Source organism: Bombina bombina, chromosome 2, assembly GCF_027579735.1.
Source record: "Bombina bombina isolate aBomBom1 chromosome 2, aBomBom1.pri, whole genome shotgun sequence".
Lineage (NCBI taxonomy): Eukaryota > Metazoa > Chordata > Amphibia > Anura > Bombinatoridae > Bombina > Bombina bombina.
Window position 1 is genome coordinate 1,405,201,513 of NC_069500.1, and position 23,061 is coordinate 1,405,224,573.

At 37.8% G+C, this 23,061-nt stretch overlaps 1 protein-coding gene across 9 annotated transcripts in view; it reads left to right on the forward strand.

The window, feature by feature from the left end:
• The window catches only part of DYSF (dysferlin), a 780,712-nt gene that overhangs the window by 335,651 nt on the left and 422,000 nt on the right, over positions 1-23,061 (forward strand). For 8 of the 9 annotated variants that reach the window (XM_053704344.1, XM_053704350.1, XM_053704342.1 and 5 more), the window contains one exon: positions 21,628-21,743. In XM_053704344.1, the coding sequence (XP_053560319.1) occupies positions 21,628-21,743 (116 nt within the window). Of the gene's footprint in view, positions 1-589; positions 626-21,627; positions 21,744-23,061 lie in introns of all 9 variants that reach the window. The other variant, XM_053704349.1, reaches the window with a different exon arrangement.

Here is a 23,061-nt window from a genome sequence, read left to right on the forward strand (position 1 = left end):
TCTATCTATCTATCTATCTATCTATCTATCTATCTATCTATCTATCTATCTATCTATCTATATCTATCTACCTGTATCTAAATCTATCTATCTATCTATCTATCTATCTATCTATCTATCTATCTACCTATATCTATCTATCTATCTATCTATCTATCTACCCGTATCTACCCGTATCTATCTATCTATCTATCTACCTACCCGTATCTATCTATCTATCTATCTATCTATCTATATCTATTTATCTATCTACCCGTATCTATCTATCTATCTATCTATATCTATCTATACCTATCTATCTATCATCTCTCTCTCTCTCTCTCTCTCTCTCTCTCTCTCTCTCTCTCTGTATGTCTGCCAGGAAGAACCATGAATGCTCTTTGTGATAATGTAATAATTTATAATAGATTGCTGTGCTTATATAATTACATGGTGGGATTAACATCTTAACCTTTGCTACCAAAAGTTTCCTTTTTGCATAGTAACAAATGAATGGGTTTTGAAGCATTGCTCTAACCAGAGTGTAACGTTCCTTTGCATCTTTTGTCACCTACTGTTAATAGCACTTGTTCTTCTGTTTATGCTTCAGAGGAGTCTCCAGAAAAGCTGTTACCAGTATCTGACAGTACGTCCTATAAATGTCCTATAAAATCATACTTTATGGGTTTTTTAGGCACATATGTACTGTTGTACTGTTACAATTTTGTACTGTTGCAGTGCTGTACTGTTATACTGTTACAATGTAGTATTGTTGCAGTGCTGTACTGTTTAAATGTTGTACTGTTGCAGTGCTGTACTGTTATACTGTTACAATGTAGTACTGCTGCAGTGTTGAACTGTTGTACTGTTACAATGTAGTACTGTTGTAGTGCTGAACTGTTATACTGTTACAATGTAGTACTGTTGTAGTGCTGAACTGTTATACTGTTACAATGTAGTACTGCTGGAGTGTTATACTGTTGTACTGTTACAATGTTGTACTGTTGCAGTGCTGTATTGTTGTACTGTTATACTGTTGCAGTGTTGTACTGTTACAATGTAGTACTGTTGCAGTGTTGTATTGTTGCAGTGTTGTACTGTTGCAGTGTTGTACTGCTGTACTGTTGCAGTGGTGTACTGCTGTTGTACTGTTGCAGTGTTGTACTGCTGTACTGTTGCAGTTTTGTACTGTTGTTCTGCTGTACTGTTGCAGTGTTGTACTGCCGTACTTTTGCAGTGTTGTACTGTTATACTGTTACAATGTAGTACTGTTGCAGTGTTGTACTGTTACAATGTAGTACTGTTGCAGTGCTGTACTGTTGCAGTTTTGTACTGTTGTACTGTTGCAGTGTTGTACAGTTGTACTGTTGTACTGTTGCAGTGTTGTACTGTTGTACTGTTGTACTGTTGTACTGTTGCAGTGTTGTACTGTTGTACTGTTGCAGTGTTGTACTATTGTACTGTGCAGTGTTGTACTGTTGCAGTGTTGTACTGTTGTTCTACTGTACTGTTGCAGTGTTGTACTGTTGCGGTGTTGTACTGTTGTTCTACTGTACTGTTGCAGTGTTGTACTGCTTTACTGATGTACTGTTTCAGTGTTGTAGTGAACTGTTGTACTTTTGTAATGTTGCAGTGTTTATATGTCTGTAAATACATATATAAATACAAATGTACACAGCACACACACACACACACACACACACACACACATATATATATATATATATATATATATATATATATATATATATATATATATATATATATATATATATATATATATATATATATATACAGGGAGTGCAGAATTATTAGGCAAGTTGTATTTTTGAGGATTAATTTTATTATTGAACAACAACCATGTTCTCAATGAACCCAAAAAACTCATTAATATCAAAGCTGAATAGTTTTGGAAGTAGTTTTTAGTTTGTTTTTAGTTATAGCTATTTTAGGGGGATATCTGTGTGTGCAGGTGACTATTACTGTGCATAATTATTAGGCAACTTAACAAAAAACAAATATATACCCATTTCAATTATTTATTTTTACCAGTGAAACCAATATAACATCTCAACATTCACAAATATACATTTCCGACATTCAAAAACAAAACAAAAACAAATCAGTGACCAATATAGCCACCTTTCTTTGCAAGGACACTCAAAAGCCTGCCATCCATGGATTCTGTCAGTGTTTTGATCTGTTCACCATCAACATTGCGTGCAGCAGCAACCACAGCCTCCCAGACACTGTTCAGAGAGGTGTACTGTTTTCCCTCCTTGTAAATCTCACATTTTATGATGGACCACAGGTTCTCAATGGGGTTCAGATCAGGTGAACAAGGAGGCCATGTCATTAGATTTTCTTCTTTTTTACCCTTTCTTGCCAGACACGCTGTGGAGTACTTGGACGCGTGTGATGGAGCATTGTCCTGCATGAAAATCATGTTTTTCTTGAAGGATGCAGACTTCTTCCTGTACCACTGCTTGAAGAAGGTGTCTTCCAGAAACTGGCAGTAGGACTGGGAGTTGAGCTTGACTCCATCCTCAACCCGAAAAGGCCCCACAAGCTCATCTTTGATGATACCAGCCCAAACCAGTACTCCACCTCCACCTTGCTGGCGTCTGAGTCGGACTGGAGCTCTCTGCCCTTTACCAATCCAGCCACGGGCCCATCCATCTGGCCCATCAAGACTCACACTCATTTCATCAGTCCATAAAACCTTAGAAAAATCTTGAGATATTTCTTGGCCCAGTCTTGACGTTTCAGCTTGTGTGTCTTGTTCAGTGGTGGTTGTCTTTCAGCCTTTCTTACCTTGGCCATGTCTCTGAGTATTGCACACCTTGTGCTTTCGGGCACTCCAGTGATGTTGCAGCTCTGAAATATGGCCAAACTGGTGGCAAGTGGCATCTTGGCAGCTGCACGCTTGACTTTTCTCAGTTCATGGGCAGTTATTTTGCGCCTTGGTTTTTCCACACGCTTCTTGCGACCCTGTTGACTATTTTGAATGAAACGCTTGATTGTTCGATGATCACGCTTCAGAAGCTTTGCAATATTAAGAGTGCTGCATCCCTCTGGAAGATATCTCGCTATTTTTGACTTTTCTGAGCCTGTCAAGTCCTTCTTTTGACCCATTTTGCCAAAGGAAAGGAAGTTGCCTATTAATTATGCACATCTGATATAGGGTGTTGATGTCATTAGACCACACCCCTTCTCATTACAGAGATGCACATCACCTAATATGCTTAATTGGTAGTAGGCTTTCGAGCCTATACAGCTTGGAGTAAGACAACATGCATAAAGAGGATGATGTGGTCAAAATACTAATTTGCCTAATAATTCTGCACTCCCTGTATATATATATATATATATATATATATATATATATATATATATATATATATATATATATATATATATATATATATATATACATACATACATATACATCTCTTTACTCATGTATATTTATGTATCACTATGTTAAAGCCCTTTGCCTGCCTTTCTTTAACATCTGACATCTCATCTCTTTAACCCCTTAAGGACCACAGCACTTTTCAATTTTCTGACCGTTTGGGACCAGGGCTATTTTTACATTTCTGCTGTGTTTGTGTTTATCTATAATTCTCCTCTTACTCATTTACTGTACCCACACATACTATATACCGTTTTTCTCGCCATAAATTGACTTTTTAAAGATACCATTATTTTCATCATATCTTATAATTTACTATAAAAAAAATATATAAAATATGATAAAAAATGGAAAAGCTTTGACCCCCAAAATCTGTTACACATCTACAACCACCAAAAAAAACACATTCCAAATAGTTTCTAAATTTTGTCCTGAGTTTAGAAATACACAATGTTTACATGTTCTTTGCTTATTTTGCAAGTTATAGGGCAATAAGTACAAGTAGCACTTTGCAATTTCCAAACCATTTATTTTCAAAATTAGCGATAGTTACATTGGAACACTGATATCTGTCAGGAATCCCTGAATAACCCTTTACATGTATATATATTTTTTTAGTAGATAACTCAAAGTATTGATCTAAGCCCATTTTGGTATATTTCATGCCACCATTTCACCGCAAATTGCGATCAAATAAAAAAATCGTTAACTTTTTCACTAACTTTAGGTGTCTCTCTGAAATTATTTACAAACAGCTTGTGCAATTATGGCACAAATGGTTGTAAATGCTTCTCTGGGATCCCCTCTGTTCAGAAATAGCAGACATATATGGCTTTGGCATTGCTTTTTGGTAATTAGAAGGCCACTAAATGTGTCTGCGCGTAACACTTGTATTATGCCCAGCCGTGAAGGGGTTAATTAGGTAGCTTGTAGGGAGCTTGAAGGGTTAATTTTAGCTTTAGTGTAGAGATCAGCCTCCCACCTGACACATCCCACCCCTTGTTCCCTCCCTGACCACTCTCAAACAGCTATCTTCCCTCCCCCACCTCACTTTTGTCACCACCATCTTTAGTACTGGCAGAAAGTTTGCCAGTATAAAAATATTTTTTTTTTTTTTTTTTTTTTTTTTTAAATTATATATTTTCTGCAGTATATGATCCCCCCTTACCACCCAACCTCCCTGAGTTCCCCCCCCCAAACAGCTCTCTAACCCTCCCCCCACTAACTATTTTCCACCATTTTGAGTACTGGCAGCTGTCTGCCAGTACCCACTTTGCAATAAAATTGGACTCCCCCCTCCCAGATCCCTTTCCCAGCGTTATTTTCCCCCTCTCTCTCCCACCCTTCTCTCCCACCACCCTCTCGTACCACTTAATAGGTGCTCATATGGACAGATCGCGGGTGTTTACACACTGCTGGCCGGAAGTTCGCCAGCGATGGGCTGCCCACCCACCTCCCTGCAATGGCTCCCACCCACCAACGATCAGCACTATCGATCGCCGATGCAGAGAGGGCCAGAGAGTGACTCTCTCTGCATCGGTGTGTGAAAAAAAGTATTGCAGTGATGTCTCAATATCGAGGCTGCGAGGCATCACAGCAATTCCTTGAAAGCGTATGGAAGCGATCAGGATACGTCCTTGGTCGTTTATGACCGTTTTTTGTAGGACGTACCCTGTATGTCGTCGGTCGTTAAGGGGTTAAATCTTTACAACTTTTGTGTGCAATATTTTTTTTTAGTAGTTATTAGATTGTTATTATGAGTGTAACTTTTTGTTGTGTTATGTGACAGTGTTTTGTTTCGCGGAACAGTTAACAAGAGCTCTGAAATTGCGGTAATCATTCTGGCGTAAATCGAGATTGCGCTCACGCGTTTGCATTTTTCAACTTGTAATACAAGCGCAATTTAACTCACCCACAAACAAAGAGGAAAACCCAATATTGTTTGCATACAAAGGTTGTTGCTAAACTCCCTTAATGGGGTTTTTTATTTGTGTAGTTCAGAAAAATGTACTGTGATTGTCACTTTAGTAGATAAAGAGTAACACAAAGTATTTTATAGTAAAGAAAATAACAATTTTAATAATTTTAACTAAAGGGACATTAAAGTCAATTTGTATTTAAGCACCAAAATATAAGAATTGCATTGCAAAAGATCAGCATGCAAAATAAAAAAATTTTTAAGCATTTAATTGTGTTAAAAATATGCATTGTTTTGGATCCTTAGGACACGCCCTTTGAAAAGCCTGTAGAAAGTTATTTATCGTATTTCCTTTGCTGCAGCTAATTGGGGTAGATATAAATTAGCTCCGGTACATAGCAACCAATCACGGTCTCTGCATTTTATGGAATGTTCTCCAGATTCTCTGGGGGCTGTGCACACACTGCAAATGTCAAAATTCATTATAGCAGAAGCACATACATACATATACAGTATACATATACACACACATACTCACAGGTATATCCATATGCACAGAAAATAAAGGGTTTATAGTGTATAAAGCGCTGGACTTAAAACGCTTTTTTGCCTCCCGAAATACTGTCCTCCTCCTGGACAGAGAAAATGTAAATAAAACAGAGAATGGTTTTCGGGGGCGCTCAGTAAGCTCATAACATTAGAGATATGGGTATGATCACATTAATAATGGGGACCTTAATAAGGGTGTTCTCAAATAATTATATATATATATATATATATATATATATATATATATATATATAATTATATATATTTGGACTCTTTTCCTTTTTGGTAAAAAAATATTGAAGGATAAATCACTCTTTTTTTATCTTTTATTGAAAAATACACCTTTATGTATTTATTCGTGTTTATTATAAATTTGCATAATGGTTGTTATGTTCTTTATTAGTTTTGAATATATGAAACATTAAATTCTAATGTTTATAAATTTTTTCTGTACCCAAATAAATATAATGTCACATTGAAACACTTCCGGACTCTCAGTTTAAAGCCTCTATATTTGTGATATGGTTAAACCAGGTACGTTTTTTTAATATATATTTTTTAATATATAGTGAAGAGAACTTGAAAATATACGCCAATTTTATAAAAAAAACTTTTACTTATTAAAAAACATTACATAAAAATCATAAAATACTAAATTATACAATTAGCAAATTTTTCACTGAAATCTATTGTGACGAATTTGTTCCTTTAAAAACAAACAATTAAACTTTCTTCTAAGAAAACCTTTGATATGCGTAGATATTTAAAATAAATTACTAAGCTTATAACTTTATGCAAGTGTTTTCAATATACTTCTGCTTTAAGAAAATGGCTTCTGTGTTTTCTTACTGGACTGATAGGTAAAGGATGGTCTAATGTTACCACCTTTAATTAACCAAAAAAAAATATTATTTTTAAAGAGAAAGCTGTATAGTCTCTTTTAGCAAATGGTAATTTTGTTGCAATGCCCCTTATTTTGACATATGTAACTTTGCGTGTTATTTTAGAAATGGAAAGTCTCTCCAAATGTAACGATTACACAAAAGTCTCTCCTAATGCATATTTCTCCTTGACAATAAACTTTAGTAGTGGCCAACTACTGAATGCTTAAGTTGCCTTTTAGGACTTACCCCTAAGGCATTGTTAGTGCATAGATATAGCACCCTGTATGCTAATGATTGCACTCCGCTAGTAATCTAGCCCCTTATGGGGAATGAAGTTTGGAGTTGAATGTCCCTATTTATTTTACTTGTGTTACCTTTAATTTTAACTTAGAAAACTTTATTTTTCCTACTCTTCTGAGAAAGGCCAGCAGAATATTTATTTATTATGGGTGCTGTAGTTTGCATTATCCAACTACATGCTAAATAGTGATTGTTTAGACTGATACAGGAGCTCATTTACATTTGGCCTGTGATTAACTACACAAAGGAGATACGATAAACATACTCAAGAGAGTTTCAAAGGTTGTATGGCAAAACTTTAAATGCTTTAAAAAAAAATAACTTTGGATGCAGATTTACAAATTGACTTTAAAGACCCCTTTAAATGGACATTCCAATCCAGCCAATATTGGAATCCACATGGATGCATTTCTGAATCGAATAGAAGCATTTCTGTCATATAAATGTATTAGCACAAACTATTCTAGTAAATGCTATAGCTGTTTTAAAAGTGTATGCACCGTGCACCAGCATTATAAACACAACAATTGCTCAGAGAGGTGCTTGTAACATCTGGTAATGACTCAATGTGTTAATAACAGACATGATACAAGCCCCACTGGCGCTCTGAACAGCTACAATATTTAAAATGCTGGTGCACTGAGAATACCTAGCTGTGCTTCACATGCACGTGCAGAGACAAATGCTAACACTAAAACAGTGATATCTTTTACTAGAAGCATACTTGCCTATACATGTACAGTATATTGCAAATCTGTTTATTTTCAAGGATGTAATTCATCTACTGTATGTGCATTTATATTTTGACCGGATGTCCCTTTAATGTCCAAATAAATGTAAGTCTTGAGGTTTAGATAACAAAGCCTGCTGCCCTATTTGTTACTTATTTTATTATTTGCCAATGTAAATGTATCATTTGTACAGTGCTTTTGTTATATTCTTTATTGCAGAATATTTTGTGCTTTCTTATTCCGTTTACAAAGGCAAAACTTAAAATTACAGTAATTTTCTTGGCAACGCCTCTGTAAAACTCTGTTTTATAAAAGGTAATTATCCAGTTTATATTACAAGACTTTAACAAACTAGTAATATTACCGTAATTATGCAATTTAGTTTGTCTTCTGAAAGAGCTGTACTGTACATTTATTGCCTGGGTAATTATCTCATGTCTGCTAAACTGGAATACAAATTACTCTAAGATCAAGTACAAATAAAAATAACAATACTTTAAAGGGATAGTATACTCAAAATTAAGCTTTCATGATTCACATAGAGCAGGCAATTTTAAGCAACTTTCTAATTTACTCCTAATATCAATTTGTCTTTGTTCTCTTGGTAACTTTATTTGAAAAGGCTGGAATATAAAGCTTAGGAACCTGCTCATTTCTGGGTCAGCACCCTGGGTAGCGCTTGCTGATTGGTGGCTACATTTGGACGCCTATCAGCATCAGCAAAAATGGGCAGGCTCCTAAACTTACATTCTTGCTTTTTCAAATAAAGATACCACAAGAACGAGGACAAATTGATAATAGGAGTAAATTAGTTGCTTAAAATTGCTGCTCTATCTGATTTATTAAAGTTTAATTTTGACTTGACTATTCCTTTAAAGTTGAAAGAGATATCACTAATAAATGTAGAGAAGGTAGTGAAAAACAGGTGTGGGAAATAGTAAATCCAAAATGGATATCACTGCTAAAAACAGCCTAAGCAAAAAATATAAGGAGGAAAGGAAATGCGCTACAAAAGCTATCACACTCACAAGGACAATGGTTTTATCTATTAAAATGACAATTACAATATATTACATTTACAAAAAATATATAAAAGCTAAAAAAACCTTAAAGAGACCACCGGTGGATCTCTAAAAATATATTGGCATATGTATTAAAAATGAGGCAAAGGTACGAAGGTTATTATAAACCAGGCATAAGAAAATTCAAATAACAGTTGATAAAATGCAAAATACAATGGATAAAGTGCAAAGTCCGTAGGAATCAGGGACTAGGTACGTAATTCTTTAGTTAAAGATGTGACTTTATCAGTAGATTATAACTTCAAAATGTCCCTTTAGAAAGGAGGATAATAGTAATAGCGGAGAGAACTTAAGTTCATGAATTGACACTGTTAGTATATGTGGATACAATACTTTCAATTAAAGACAACAAACAGCCCTTAGACCCATGTATACTTCACCACTTTGTAGCTTGCTTCGATGTGTGGCTGCACGAATTGCGCTAAGGATACCCGGTCTTTCTGTTTGTTTGCCGTTATATCTCTGCGGTGTGGATCACTTCTACATTTGCGGTCATAAACAGCCCTTAGAATCGAGTATACTTCACCGCTTGAAAGTTATTTATTTAAAGATTACCACATATTGGTTTATCATTCTGGTTCAAGTGTTTTTAATCTCAGCCAACGTTGGGCAAGATTACATATGCGGCATCGCCCGCAAAAGCTGGCGACGCCGGTTTTTACGCGGTTTTGGTATCACATATTTCAGTAGCTCTCATCCTATTGGCTGATTTGAATTTGAAGACCTATCTGGGGGTTAAACTTAGGCTTTTTTTTTAAATGTTTGAGGTTTTTTTTTTAGATTAGGGATTTAATGGGCCTTTGAAAAAGAGCTGAATGCCCTTCCATACAAATGCTCCTTTAGGGGCAATGAGTAGTTTAGGATTTTTAGTGTTAGTTTTTTTTGGGGGGTTTGGTGGGTGGGGGTTTTTACTGTTAGAGGGGGGACTTTTAAAGGTAAAAATATCTGTTTAAAAAGGCCCTTTTAAGGGCAATTGGTAATTTAGCATTAGATTAGTGGGTGTTTTTATTTTGGGGGGAGCTTTTTTATTTTCATAGGGATTAGGTTTAATTTTTAAATTTTTGATAATTTGGTTTATTGTTTTATGTAATAATAGATTTTTTTATTTTTGTAATCTTAGATTAATTCAATTTTAGTTTTTCTTATTTATTTTTTTTTTAAATATATTTTATTGAAAAACTCAAGCTTTGTATACAACATGTAAATTTCACATATATGTTTTCCAGTCTTTGCTTTTTTTCTTTTCCAATTTCTCAGTATTGTCCTTGGCAGCTTGTGCCATTGTTATAGATACTGCTAAGTTTCGCAGTTCCATTATAGAGTCTGAGTCCATATAGGCCCTACGGCCAAACAAACATAATCAATGATACATGGTAAAAATACTAGCTTGTAACCAAACAAATATAAAGTTTCATGTAAAGGATGAAACCGTGTGTGACCTCTGTGTAACACCATTAAAAGGAAAAGGGTCATAGGCTCACCCGTGAAAGGATTTTTACAGGTGATTGATTCTGCACAGTTAGTAGTCCCTCACTTCCCAGGTCTGTCATTGCGTTCTTCGTGTCTTTGTGTCTTATCCCTACTTAGCCAGTAGGTAGATATGTTATGTCAGTGGTCACGTCTTTTACCCTGAGGTGTAGTGTATCTGCGTTGTCTGATGTCAGTGGTCAGTGTTGCGCTGCTCCCATTGTTGCAACATTAGGTCATGTATGTCTGCTGTGCCTTGCTGTATGTGGTGGTACCTCTCTAACTGCAACAGGGTGCTTACTTGGCTTTCCCAGTCCTCTATGGATGGTATTGTCTTTGTTTTCCAATATTTTGGGATGAGCATTTTGGCACTGTTCAACATAATCAGGAGTAATGCCCTGCTCTGCTTGGTCTCTAGTTTAGGTAGTGATAGAAATAGGATCGTCTTTGGGCTGTTTTGTAACGGTTTCCCTATTATGTGTGTAATATGGAGGAAGACACCTACCCAGTACATGTCAAGTTTGGGGCAAGACCACCAAATGTGTGTTGGTGTGCCCTCTTCACCGCAGTCTCTCCAGCACCTCCCCAAAGCTGTCTTATAAATGCAATGCAACCTACTAGGTGTGAGGTACTATCTTGATATAAATTTATAGCTTGCCTCTTGTACTCGTACAGAAACTGAGGCTTTCTTGGTAATTTGGAACGCGGTGTGCCACTCTGTATTTTCTATCTCCATTTGTAGTTCTTTTTCCCACGCCCTCACATATGTGGGGAGTGTATTGGCGTCCTCCATAATTAATAATTTATATGTCAATGAGATGGCATGGGACGTAGGAGTGTCTCGGGTGCACAGGGTTTCAAAGATCGTTTTCTGTCTTGTAAACGAACCCCTGGAGCGGTGTTTTGCAAGAAAGTGATTGATCTGTGAGTGTGCTAACCAGTTCAAATGCGTCCCCAGTGCTGTCTCTTGAATGTCCGCTAGTGGTGCAAGTTTGTCTCCTTCTAAGAGGGAGGAGAGCGTCATGTCACTGAAGGAAGACCCTGAGTCTACATCCCTTGGTTTGTAGTTCCAAGGCATTTCAGGGTTCTGGTACATTGGAGTTAATGGTGCATGGGTGGAAGAGATATTTGTGGAGGTGCGTTGGATTTTATCCCAGTGTGTGTAAAAATCTATTAGTAATGGGTATGTGGATGTGGCTTTGGATCTGTGTTTCTCTGGAACCCAGGCCTGAAGACCTGCATTTCTTGTAGTAAGGATATCACAGTCCAGTTGCACCCACTTCTTGTTGGGGTCGTTATGGCACCAGTCTAATAGTCTCTGTAATATGGTGGCTTGTTTGTAAGTAGAAATGTTTGCGACTCCCAGACCCCCCCTGTCTCTCGGGAGGTATAGGGTTCTCTTTGCTATCCTTGGCCTAATGTTACCACAGATGTAATGTTCCAGTATACTTTGTAGTTTATGTAGGTAATTTGTTGGCAATGGGATTGGGGTAGTCTGGAGTAGATATAATATCCTTGGGACTACGTTCATTTTGACAACGTTAATTCTCCCTACCCAGGAAATTGTCTTCTTTTTCCAGCTAGAAAGATCTGACACCAGGGTATGTTCTAGTGCTCTGTAGTTGGCTTGAAATAGTACCTGTGGGTCTGGTGATAAGTGTATGCCTAAATACCTCATTTTAGTCTGTTGTGTGCGAAGTGGGCAGTCTTGAAGTATCTCAGATAAAGAGTCTGGGTCATATGTAATATTTAATAGCTCAGACTTAGTCGTGTTAAGATGAAAATTTGATACCCGTCCATAGTCTCCGAACACCTCCAGGACCCTGGGCATGGAGGTTTCCGTTTTAATCAATGTAAGTAGGACGTCGTCTGCGTAGAGTGCAAGCTTGTGTTCGTTAAAGCTTATAGAGACCCCTGATATCAATGTGTCCTCTCTTATTCTCTGCGCCAGTACCTCTATGGTTATGGCGAAGAGAATCGGTGAGAGGGGGCAGCCTTGTCTCGTGCCATTGTGAATGTAGAACCTATCGGACAGTAGTCCGTTTACTTTGACACGCGCTGTTGGGCATTCATATAATGTGAAGATTTGGGAAATAATGGAGTCGCTGAATTTCATTTTATGCAGAACCGCTTTTAGAAAAGGCCAATATACCCTATCAAAGGCTTTCTCTGCGTCTGTCGACACAATGATTGACGGGATTTTGTGTTGCTGGACATAGCTCATTAATTGCAGTACCTTTAAGGTGTTGTCCCTCGCCTCCCTCCCAGGGACAAAACCTACTTGGTCCGGATGAATCAATGTGGGCAGATATTTATTAATTCTATTGGCCAGGATCTTAGCAAAGATTTTAATATCACAGTTTAAGAGAGAAATGGGGCGAAAATGTTCTGGTTTATTTGGGTTTTTGCCTGGTTTAGGCAAGACTGTGATATAGGTCTCTAACATGTTGTCTGGAAAACCCCCCTCCTTTAATAATGAGTTAAATAGAGATATTAGTGGTGAGGTTAGATGATGTATAAAGGTTTTATAATATTTAATACCCAAACCGTCTGGTCCTTTGGCATGGATTTAATGGCGGCTGCAATTTCATCTTTTGTAATTGGTACATCTAAAGCCCCGGCGCTTTCCGTGTCAAGAGTGTGTAGGGTCACCCCCTCCAGATAGTTGTCTATATCTCGTAGGTCACAGTCATTGTGTATGTTGTATAGTTTTTCGTAGCACTGTCTGAATGTCTCCGCTATTTTTATGCTGTCTCTGTGCATGTCTCCCGTTGTATCCGCTAATTCGTGCACATGGGTTGTTAGTTGCTGACGTTTTAGTGCCTTGGCCAGTGAGGACCCTGATTTGTTGTTTACGTCAAAGTATTTTTGTTGTAGTATTACAGCTTTGTGTTGGTATTCCCTGATGTAGGTAGATTGTGGAGGTCGGTGTTGTTTGTGTTGTGTCTCCCAGTATCCTATTTGAGAGAGGGTGGAGTTCACGAACTGTCTGTCATTTTTTATTTTTCTCGCTTTGTGTTTAATGAACTCCCCCCTGATTACACATTTGTGTGCTTCCCATGTCGTTGCCATTGATGTGTCTGAGGGAGTGTTTTCCCTAAAGAAATGTCCTAGTGTTTCGTCAATGTCCATCTGGACTAGTGGGTTAGCTAGAGCGGTTTCGTCAAGCCTCCACATAAAGGGATGTGGTGGTATGCTTGGCCAGTTGATCATGCACTTTACTGGTGCGTGATCAGACCATGTTATTGGCAAAATTTCAGCTTTTTCCACCATAGTCAATCCTATCTGGTCCGTCACTATGTAGTCAATTGTAGTGTATGTATGGTGTGGATGTGAGTAGAATGTGAAGTCTGAGGCGTCTGGGTGCTCTGTTCTCCAAATGTCATGTATCTTTAGTAGTTGCAGTTGGGAGTTTATGGATTTTATGACTTTCATCGGTGTGCTTGTCCTCCCTGTTGATGTATCTCGCGAGGGGTCTAGTGGCAGGTTGAAGTCACCCGCAATGAACAACACCCCTTTCATGTGTTCAAGTAGTAACTGTGTGACCTGTCTAAAAACTAGGTGCTGTCCCTGGTTGGGCAGATAGATATTAACCAGCGTGACATATGTGTTGAAGAGAAGCCCTGTCACTATCAGATATGTTCCTTTGGTATCTTTGATGACATGTTTCGGTTGGAAAAGTACAGTGTTTTTGAGGAATATACCGACTCCTCCTTTCTTAGTTGGCCCCGAGGCCAGGAAGGAGGTCTTATATTGGTTGTTCATGTACTTAGGTTCCCTCCCCTTTTTAAAGTGTGTCTCTTGTATAAAGAGTATATCCCCTTTGGTTTTATGCAGTTGGTGGAACGCTATTGACCTTTTTTCAGGGCTGTTAAGGCCCTTGGCGTTTATAAATACTAGTGAGAGGGGTTGCCCCTGTGAGTTTCTTTGATCTGTCATGTTATTCTTCCCACCCGTCTGAAGTGTGTGGGTCAAATCGATGTGGTAGCTTTCGTCTGTGTATGTGGGGTGTCAAGTACCTTTTTTGTAATGTGTACCTGTGGTCGAGTCCGAGTCTAGTATTTAGATGCGTTTACGTCGTGGATATGAGAATTCATCTGTTCGTGTAGGCAGAGTTGTCGCGTCTATGTGGTTAAGGTGCAGTGAAAGGAAGCTCAGTTGGTGACACAGGTGAACCTAAAATAAAGTGGTATGAGATTAACTTGCAATGCAACAATGAAATAACAGCAGGGCAACAGTATCAATCAACAAACAATAATAACAAGCTGAAATGAAATAACAAGATAGGGCTATATCCCCACTGCTAAGCCCGATAATTCAAACATTAATATAAAATATACGACCTGTAGCCGTTTTTGACATTAAGAGTCCCTTCATGCGCTCGGCACGTTGGTTCTTTTTTCAGATTCTGTCCTTGACTTTCTCTCTGAGGGTGACGAGGGTCTGATGTGTGTTCTTGGGGTTATCACATTTTCTTCATCTGTATGCTCTGGGTGTGGGATGTTGATCCGTAGGATTTTGCAGAAGTGTGGTAGGTCTTCCCTGGTTTTGTACACCGCAGTAGTGCCGTCCCTTGTAGCGATGATGCTGACTGGAAATCCCCACCTATAGGGTATCCTCTGTGATCTTAGAGCAATGGTGATAAAGCTGAGCTCCCTCCTTTTTTGCAGAGTAGCTGGGCTCAAGTCAGCAAAAATCTGTATGCGGTTGCCTGCGTGTGTAAAGTCCTGTTTTTGTCTGGCATATTTGAGGATTTCTTCTTTGTCTTTAAAATGTAGGAGTTTAAGAATGACATCCCTGGGTGGTGCTTTAGGTGGGGGTTTGGCTCTTAGGGCTCGGTGGGCTCTCTCTATTGGGACCTCAAGTGCGCCACTGTCCACTTTAAGGGTCCGGAAAAGATCTTGTAGGCAGCCTTCCAGGGCCGCCGGTTGTATAGTTTCAGAGATGCCCCGTATCCGGAGGTTGTTCCTCCTACCTCTGTTATCTAGGTCCTCCACTTTCTCCCAGAGTTGATGTATAGTCTCCTCTTGCTCGTATGCCAGACGTGATATGTGTTCAATATCATTGTGTGCTGTATTGTGGCTCTCTTCTAGATTTGTTACTCTTTGAGTTACCCTTGTCAGATCACGTTTCAGTTCAGTGTACCAGGTTTTAACTTCTGACATGATCTCTTTTACATCATCTTTAGTGCAAAGAGGTTTTAAATCTTCTTTTGTGAGACCAATGGAGTGCGTTGGATGTGATGGCGTTGCTTGCATGTCCTCTGCTGGTGCAGGGGCCTTTGGGTTAGATGTGGCAGTAGGAGTCTGCGGTTCTAAAGGTTTTAAATATTGCTGCAACATTTTTGTATTTGTAGCACCGTCAGATTTGCCTTGTTTACGTGCTGGCATACTTTTAAGATTTAATGCAGTGGAGTAGAGGGCAGGCCTTATCAGTTATGTGTCAGTCTCAGCTTTTGTTTCCCCAGTGTGGGTATATCTGGTTTAGGGATGTATAACAGTATTAATAAAGCCACCAAGCTATTGTAAAGCACTTTCTTTGTATTTTCTCAGATATTCTCCTCTCTGGTTCAGGGTGCGATATGTCTCTGGTGTTAGCTATGTATTTACTATTGTGCAGGCAGTAATAGTTTTGTTCTTGTGAGTTCTGTTCACCAGTATGAAAAGTATCCCTCCTGACAGAGTTTAGGGTCTGTTATAGCAGCTAAGCTAGTGCTAAGATGCAGCTTATTTTCGTGTAACTTATAGTGTCTCTGTGATATACTTAGGCCCCTTTTCCGTTTACTGTCAATATTCAGCTCTCCTGTTCCTTCTCTTTCTCTTTTTATGCTGCTGCTGCGTTTATTATCTAACTATTTAGTTTGTTTTGTTATGCCAGATGCCTGATCTCTTATGCGCTTGTATTGTGGGCCCTTTGGCTGGTGTTATGGCGCTTTATTGTTATGCTGATCTCACCGCGTGGTTGTGCGCAGATTTTTTGCACCCCCGGGGACCTGGGACTTACTTGCCGCTTTTGCGTCGGCTCCCTGCTGTGTCCGGTCGGCTGAAGCGTGTCCGTTGCTATGCGGGCTTGTTGTTTTGCCCGGGCTTTAGGTTGGCTGCTCCCGGTCTCCTACGATCGCACCGCCTGTGGCCTGAGTACGGGGAGTCGGCCCGCCGGCTTCCCGTGGTGTTTCTCAGGTTCAGCTGTTCCCCTCTGCAGTTTGTTCGGTCCCCTCGCTTCTGCTGTGTGTAAGGATTCACTGCAGAACAGAAAAAGGTCTTTGGCTAATTTTATATACCGGGCTTAGGTGGTATGGGCCTGGGAGCTATCCTCTCACACAGCCATTTTCCAGCATGGCTAAGCTCCGCCCCCTGGTCTTAGTTTTTCTTATTTTTAAGTAATGTTAGCTTTTTTTATTTTAATTGTTTGTAATTTAGTATTTTTTAATTTAGGTAATTGGGGTTAATTTAGGGGGTGTTAGGTTAGGGGGTTTAGTAATTTAATTCGTTATTTGCATTGTGGGGGTTTGGCAATTTAGGGGTTAATAGTTTTATTAGGATTATTGCGTTCTGTGGCTTTGGCGGTTTAGGGGTTAATAGTTTTATTAGGATTATTGTGGTGCGTGGGTTTGGCGGATTAGGGGTTAATAAATGTATAAGGTTTGTTGCGATGTGGGTTAATGGCGCATTAGGGATTAACAGATTTAATAGGTACTTTGCGATGTGGGTTAATGGCAGATTAGGGGTTAATAGTTTTAACAGGGACTTTGCGATGTGGGTGAATGGCGGATTAGGGGTTAATACATTTATTAGGTAGTTTGCGATGTTGGGGTTGGTAGATTTAGGGGTTAATAATTTTATTAGGTAGATTGCGATGTAGGTGAATGGCGGATTAGGGGTTAATAGTTTAATTATGCATATTGCATTGTGGGGGGTTGTTGGTTTAGTGGTTAATACTTTTATTATTAGTTCCAATGTGGGTTTGATGGCGGATATAGGGGTTTTACGTGTCAGGTTTATTTCTGGGTGGCAGGTTTGACTTTTACTGGAGATTTGACATTTTTTTAAATTTTCTTAGGTGCCGGCAGTTTCTAAAATGCGGTAAATCACTGGCGACTCCAGAAACTTGTATTTACGCACATTTCTGGACATCGCTAGTTTATCCGACTATTATTTGTTATGCATGTAATTATATATCTGCTACATGCCACATGTTTGCTGACACTTTGTTAAAGCTGTATTACAATACTCACTACACAGAGAAGAGCAACCTCTTTTTAGTTGTATGCTTTCCTACAATTACTTGATAATTGTGTTTCCTTTGCTCTCACTCTGTGGCATAAAACCTCACAATAAATATATATAAATGATATAATACATATTAATTTATCAGAGGTCTCTTATGCAGATCATCCTACGGCTTTCCTCTCCTTCGATCTCTTATTCATATGTTTTTTTGTTTGGCTGCATATATTTTGCTTCCATTTAGGTCTGTGGAAATTATTGGTAAAAATGTGCAAAAGGGATGAGAAAATCCTGTGTCAAATAGATTTTGAGTGTTTATCAAATTTGCTTTGTACTCTTGGTATCTTTTATTAAATTGTAAAACTAGGTAAGCTCATGAGAGCTCAGGAGTGTGCACAACTCTTTAGTACTCTATGGCAGAGGTGTTTTGCAACATTGTATAACAAAGCTACAAATAATGTTGCAAAACACTGCTGCCCTAGAGTACTAAAAACATGTGCACACTCATGAGCCTATCTAGTTTTACTCTAAAAGATACCAAGAGAACGAAGCAAATTTGTTATCTTTAAATAATTTTTTTGAAGAGCACACCTAGGTAGGCTCAGGAGCATGCACATGTCTGGTGCACTATGCAGCAGCAGATTTGGCAACAATAATTGTAACAATGTTATACACTGTTGAAAACACTGCTGCCCAAATATGCTCAACAATGTACATTATTAAAAGCATTGTTACAAACACTGCTGCCCTATAGTGCACAGGACTCATACATAGCATTATTTAAAGGGACAGTCTAGTCCAAAACAAACTTTCATGATTCAGATAGGGCATGTCATTTTACAAACTTTCTCAGTTTACTTCTATCACCAATTTTGCCTTGTTCTCTTGATATTCTTAGTTGAAAGCTAAATCTAGGAGGTTCATATGCTAATTTCTAAGCCCTTAAAGGCTGCCTCTTAGCTCAGGGCATTTTGACAGTTTTTCACCACTAGAGGGTGTTAGTTCATGTGTTTCATATAGATAACACTGTGCTCATGCACATGGAGTTCCTGGGAGCCAGCACTGATTGGCTAAAATGCAAGTCTGTCAAAAGAACTGAAATAAGGGACAGTTTGCAGAGGCTTAGTTACAAGGTAATCACAGAGGTAAAAAGTGTATTTATATAACTGTGTTGGTTATGCAAAACTAGGGAATGGGTAATAAAGGGGCTATCTATCTTGTAAAACAATAAATGTTCTGGTGTAGTCTCTTTAATGGTAATTATAGAGTTGGGGAAAATAAATATAGGGGCAACATTATTTTGTTTTTTAAAAAAAAAGTTTTGTTGCAGGAAAGACAGTTCGTTTACAGAACTTTCTAATTCATTTCTGGTATCAAATTTACTTTGTTTTTAAGTATCCTTTATTGAAAAACATACCTAGGTATGCTTAAGAGCATGTATGTGTCCTGTGCACTATAGGGCAGCAGTGTTTGTAACAATGTTTTCAATAATATACATTGTTGAGCATATTTGCTCAGCAGTGTTTTCAACAGTGTATAACATTGTTACAATTATATGGCCACAAAAAGGATTTTACTCACAGTGGGTGTTGGATATCACACTTGAGGTTTCTTCATAAATATAGAAAAAGAGATACATTTAAAGGGACATTTCAGTCAAAATATAAATGCACACAGATGAATTACATTTTTGAAAAGAAACAGATTTGAAATATAAATGTATTAGCAAAAATGCTTCTAGTAAAAGTTATCAATGTTAAAGGGCCACTAAACCCAAAATCTTTCTTTCATGATTCAGATAGAGAATACAAATTTAAATAACATTACAATTTACTTCTATTATTTATTTTGCTTCATTTTTTTAGATATTCTTATTTGAAGAAAAAGCAATGCACATGGGTGAGCCAATCACATGAGGCTTCTATGTGCAGCAACCAATCAGCAGCTACTGAGCATATCTAGATATGCTTTTCAGCAAAGAATATCAAGAGAATAAAACAAATTAGATAATAGAAGTAAATTAGAAAGATGTTTAAAATTGCATTCTCTTTCTAAATCATCAAAGAAAAAATGTGGGTTTCACGTCCCTTTAAGTGTTATCACTTTTCTCTGCATGTGCAGGTGAAGCATAGCTAGATATTCTCAGTGCACCAGCATTTTAAACACTGCAGCTGCTTAGAGCAGTGATTTTCAACCTTTTTTTTTTGCCGTGGCACACTTTTTTACATAAAAAAATCCTGTGGCACACCACCATCCCAAAATTTTAAAAAAATCACACATTGTAGCCTAATACAGCATATATATATATATACACACACACATATATATACACACACACACACACATATATATACACACACACACATACATATATACACACACACACACACACACACACATGCACTGTGCTGTGATGCCATGCCTCCTACAAACTATACGTGACATATTGACATTAATTCACAAACAATCATAATGATCGTCTGTGAATGAATGTCAATATGTCATGGCTGTAAATGATGCCTGATGAGCCTGTCACATACCTCTCAATATTTAAAAATTTGAAAGAGGGACACCCCTGCACTAGGAGTAAAAAACAAGCACAATTTAAAAAATATGTCACACTGTTGTCAGTCTGCCGCGGCACACCTGAGGATCTCTCACGGCACACTGGTTGAAAAACGCTGGCTTAGAGCACCAATGGGGCTTGTGTCATGTCAGCAATTAACAAATTGCATCATTACCAGATGGCACAAGCACTTTAAGATCTCTGAACAAGTGCTGGGTTTAAAATGCTTATATTATTAAAAAATTACAAAAATAATTATATTCAAAACTGAAATGCATCCATGCAGATTCCAATTTTGTCTGAAATGTCCCTTTAACATGATCAACATCTCTAATAAGAATGCACAGGTTTAATGATTAAAGGGTCTTTCTAACACAAATGGACCTAGGACTATATAGAAATACATTGAGTAGCCCCTATTTAAATCTGAGATTGGCTCAGAAACCCACACTAGGTAGTTACCTTGGAACATTTTAACTGAAGTGTATGTGTACATGGTACATACCAATCAATACCGTACACACAAACAAAAACTTAAAGTCCTCTATGGATCAACATCTAGTACACATCTTGGAGTTAAAAAAAATGTTAAAGGGACACTAAACCCAAAATTTTTCTTTCATGCTTCAGGTAGAGAATACAATTTTTAACAACATTCCAATTTAGTTCTATTATCTAATTTGCTTCATTCTTTAGATTTACTTTGTTGAAGAAATAGCAATGCACATGTGTGAGCCAATCACACGAGGCATCTATGTGCAGCACCCAATCAGCAGCTACTGAGCCTATCTAGATATGCTCTTCAGCAAAGAATATCAAGAGATTAAAGCAAATTAGATAATAGAAGGAAATTAGAAAGTTGTTTAAAATTGCATAGTCTATATGAATCATGAAAGAAAAAAATGTGTGTTTAATGTCACTTTAAGCAGCCTTTTCAGTCGCTTAGCAAACTCTTCTAAAACTGTACATCTCCAGAATAGTTTAAACAGAAATGTCCTTTTAATTTCTTTCTATTTATTTATTATTATTTTTTGGATTTTGTAAGTTTTCTTGGGCAATGGATGGGAATGATGTGTATATTAAACGCTATCATTATCTGATGAAGGCTGAGTGATTCTTCTGAAAAGTTGTGTATGTCTCATTCATAATAAAAACGTATTGCTGTGTGAAATCTATTCAAGTGCGTCATATTATGGAATGAATGAATGGACACACACTCCATCAGCTGAAAATAAAGATGTGCACAAGCCTACCTACCTGCCATTCAACAAAGTGATTTATTCGACAGAATTAAGTTAATTTGATAATAGGAATAAATTGTAAAGTTGTTTCAAACTTTACATTCTGAGTCTGGGAGAAAAAAAATTGATTTCATGTCCCTTTATATAATGACAATATCCAAAAAAACCCTCCACTTAGCTCATGACGTTTACCTAGTTCTTTTCACAGCATCAATACTGGTTTTGTGAATGTGCATATAATAATATAGTTGTGTTTTATTTCATCTCAGGTGATGACAGCTCAGGATTTCTACCAACGTTTGGTCCATGTTATGTCAATTTATATGGAAGCCCTCGAGAATTCACTGGGTTTCCCGATCCTTATGAAGAGCTAAACTTGGGGAAGGTGAGTATATAACCGTTACATAATTATATGTCATTTTTATACCTATTTAGAAAAAAATATGGAGAAATAATATACATATTAAAGGACAAGAAGAGGTTAAAAATTTACATGAACATTAAATGGACTCAAATATTTTCTGTCAATCATGTGAAATATGTTGTTTCTCCAACATAGGTGTGTCCGGTCCACGGCGTCATCCTTACTTGTGGGATATTCTCTTCCCCAACAGGAAATGGCAAAGAGCCCAGCAAAGCTGGTCACATGATCCCTCCTAGGCTCCGCCTACCCCAGTCATTCTCTTTGCCGTTGTACAGGCAACATCTCCACGGAGATGGCTTAGAGTTTTTTAGTGTTTAACTGTAGTTTTTATTATTCAATCAAGAGTTTGTTATTTTGAAATAGTGCTGGTATGTACTATTTACTCAGAAACAGAAAAGAGATGAAGATTTCTGTTTGTATGAGGAAAATGATTTTAGCAACCGTCACTAAAATCCATGGCTGTTCCACACAGGACTGTTGAGAGCAATTAACTTCAGTTGGGGGAACAGTGAGCAGTCTCTTGCTGCTTGAGGTATGACACATTCTAACAAGACGATGTAATGCTGGAAGCTGTCATTTTCCCTATGGGATCCGGTAAGCCATGTTTATTACGATCGTAAATAAGGGCTTCAAAAAGGGCTCATTAAGACTGTAGACTTTTTCTGGGCTAAATCGATTGATTATTAACACATATTTAGCCTTGAGGAATCATTTTATCTGGGTATTTTGATATAATAATATCGGCAGGCACTGTTTTAGACACCTTATTCTTTAGGGGCTTTCCCAAAGCATAGGCAGAGCCTCATTTTCGCGCCGGTGTTGCGCACTTGTTTTTGAGAGGCATGGCATGCAGTCGCATGTGAGAGGAGCTCTGATACTTAGAAAAGACTTTCTGAAGGCGTCATTTGGTATCGTATTCCCCTTGGGGCTTGGTTGGGTCTCAGCAAAGCAGATACCAGGGACTGTAAAGGGGTTGAAGTTCAAAACGGCTCCGGTTCCGTTATTTTAAGGGTTAAAGCTTCCAAATTTGGTGTGCAATACTTTTAAGGCTTTAAGACACTGTGGTGAAAGTTTGGTGAATTTTGAACAATTCCTTCATGTTTTTTCGCAATTGCAGTAATAAAGTGTGTTCAGTTTAAAATTTAAAGTGACAGTAACGGTTTTATTTTAAAACGTTTTTTGTACTTTGTTATCAAGTTTATGCCTGTTTAACATGTCTGAACTACCAGATAGACTGTGTTCTGAATGTGGGGAAGCCAGAATTCCTATTCATTTAAAT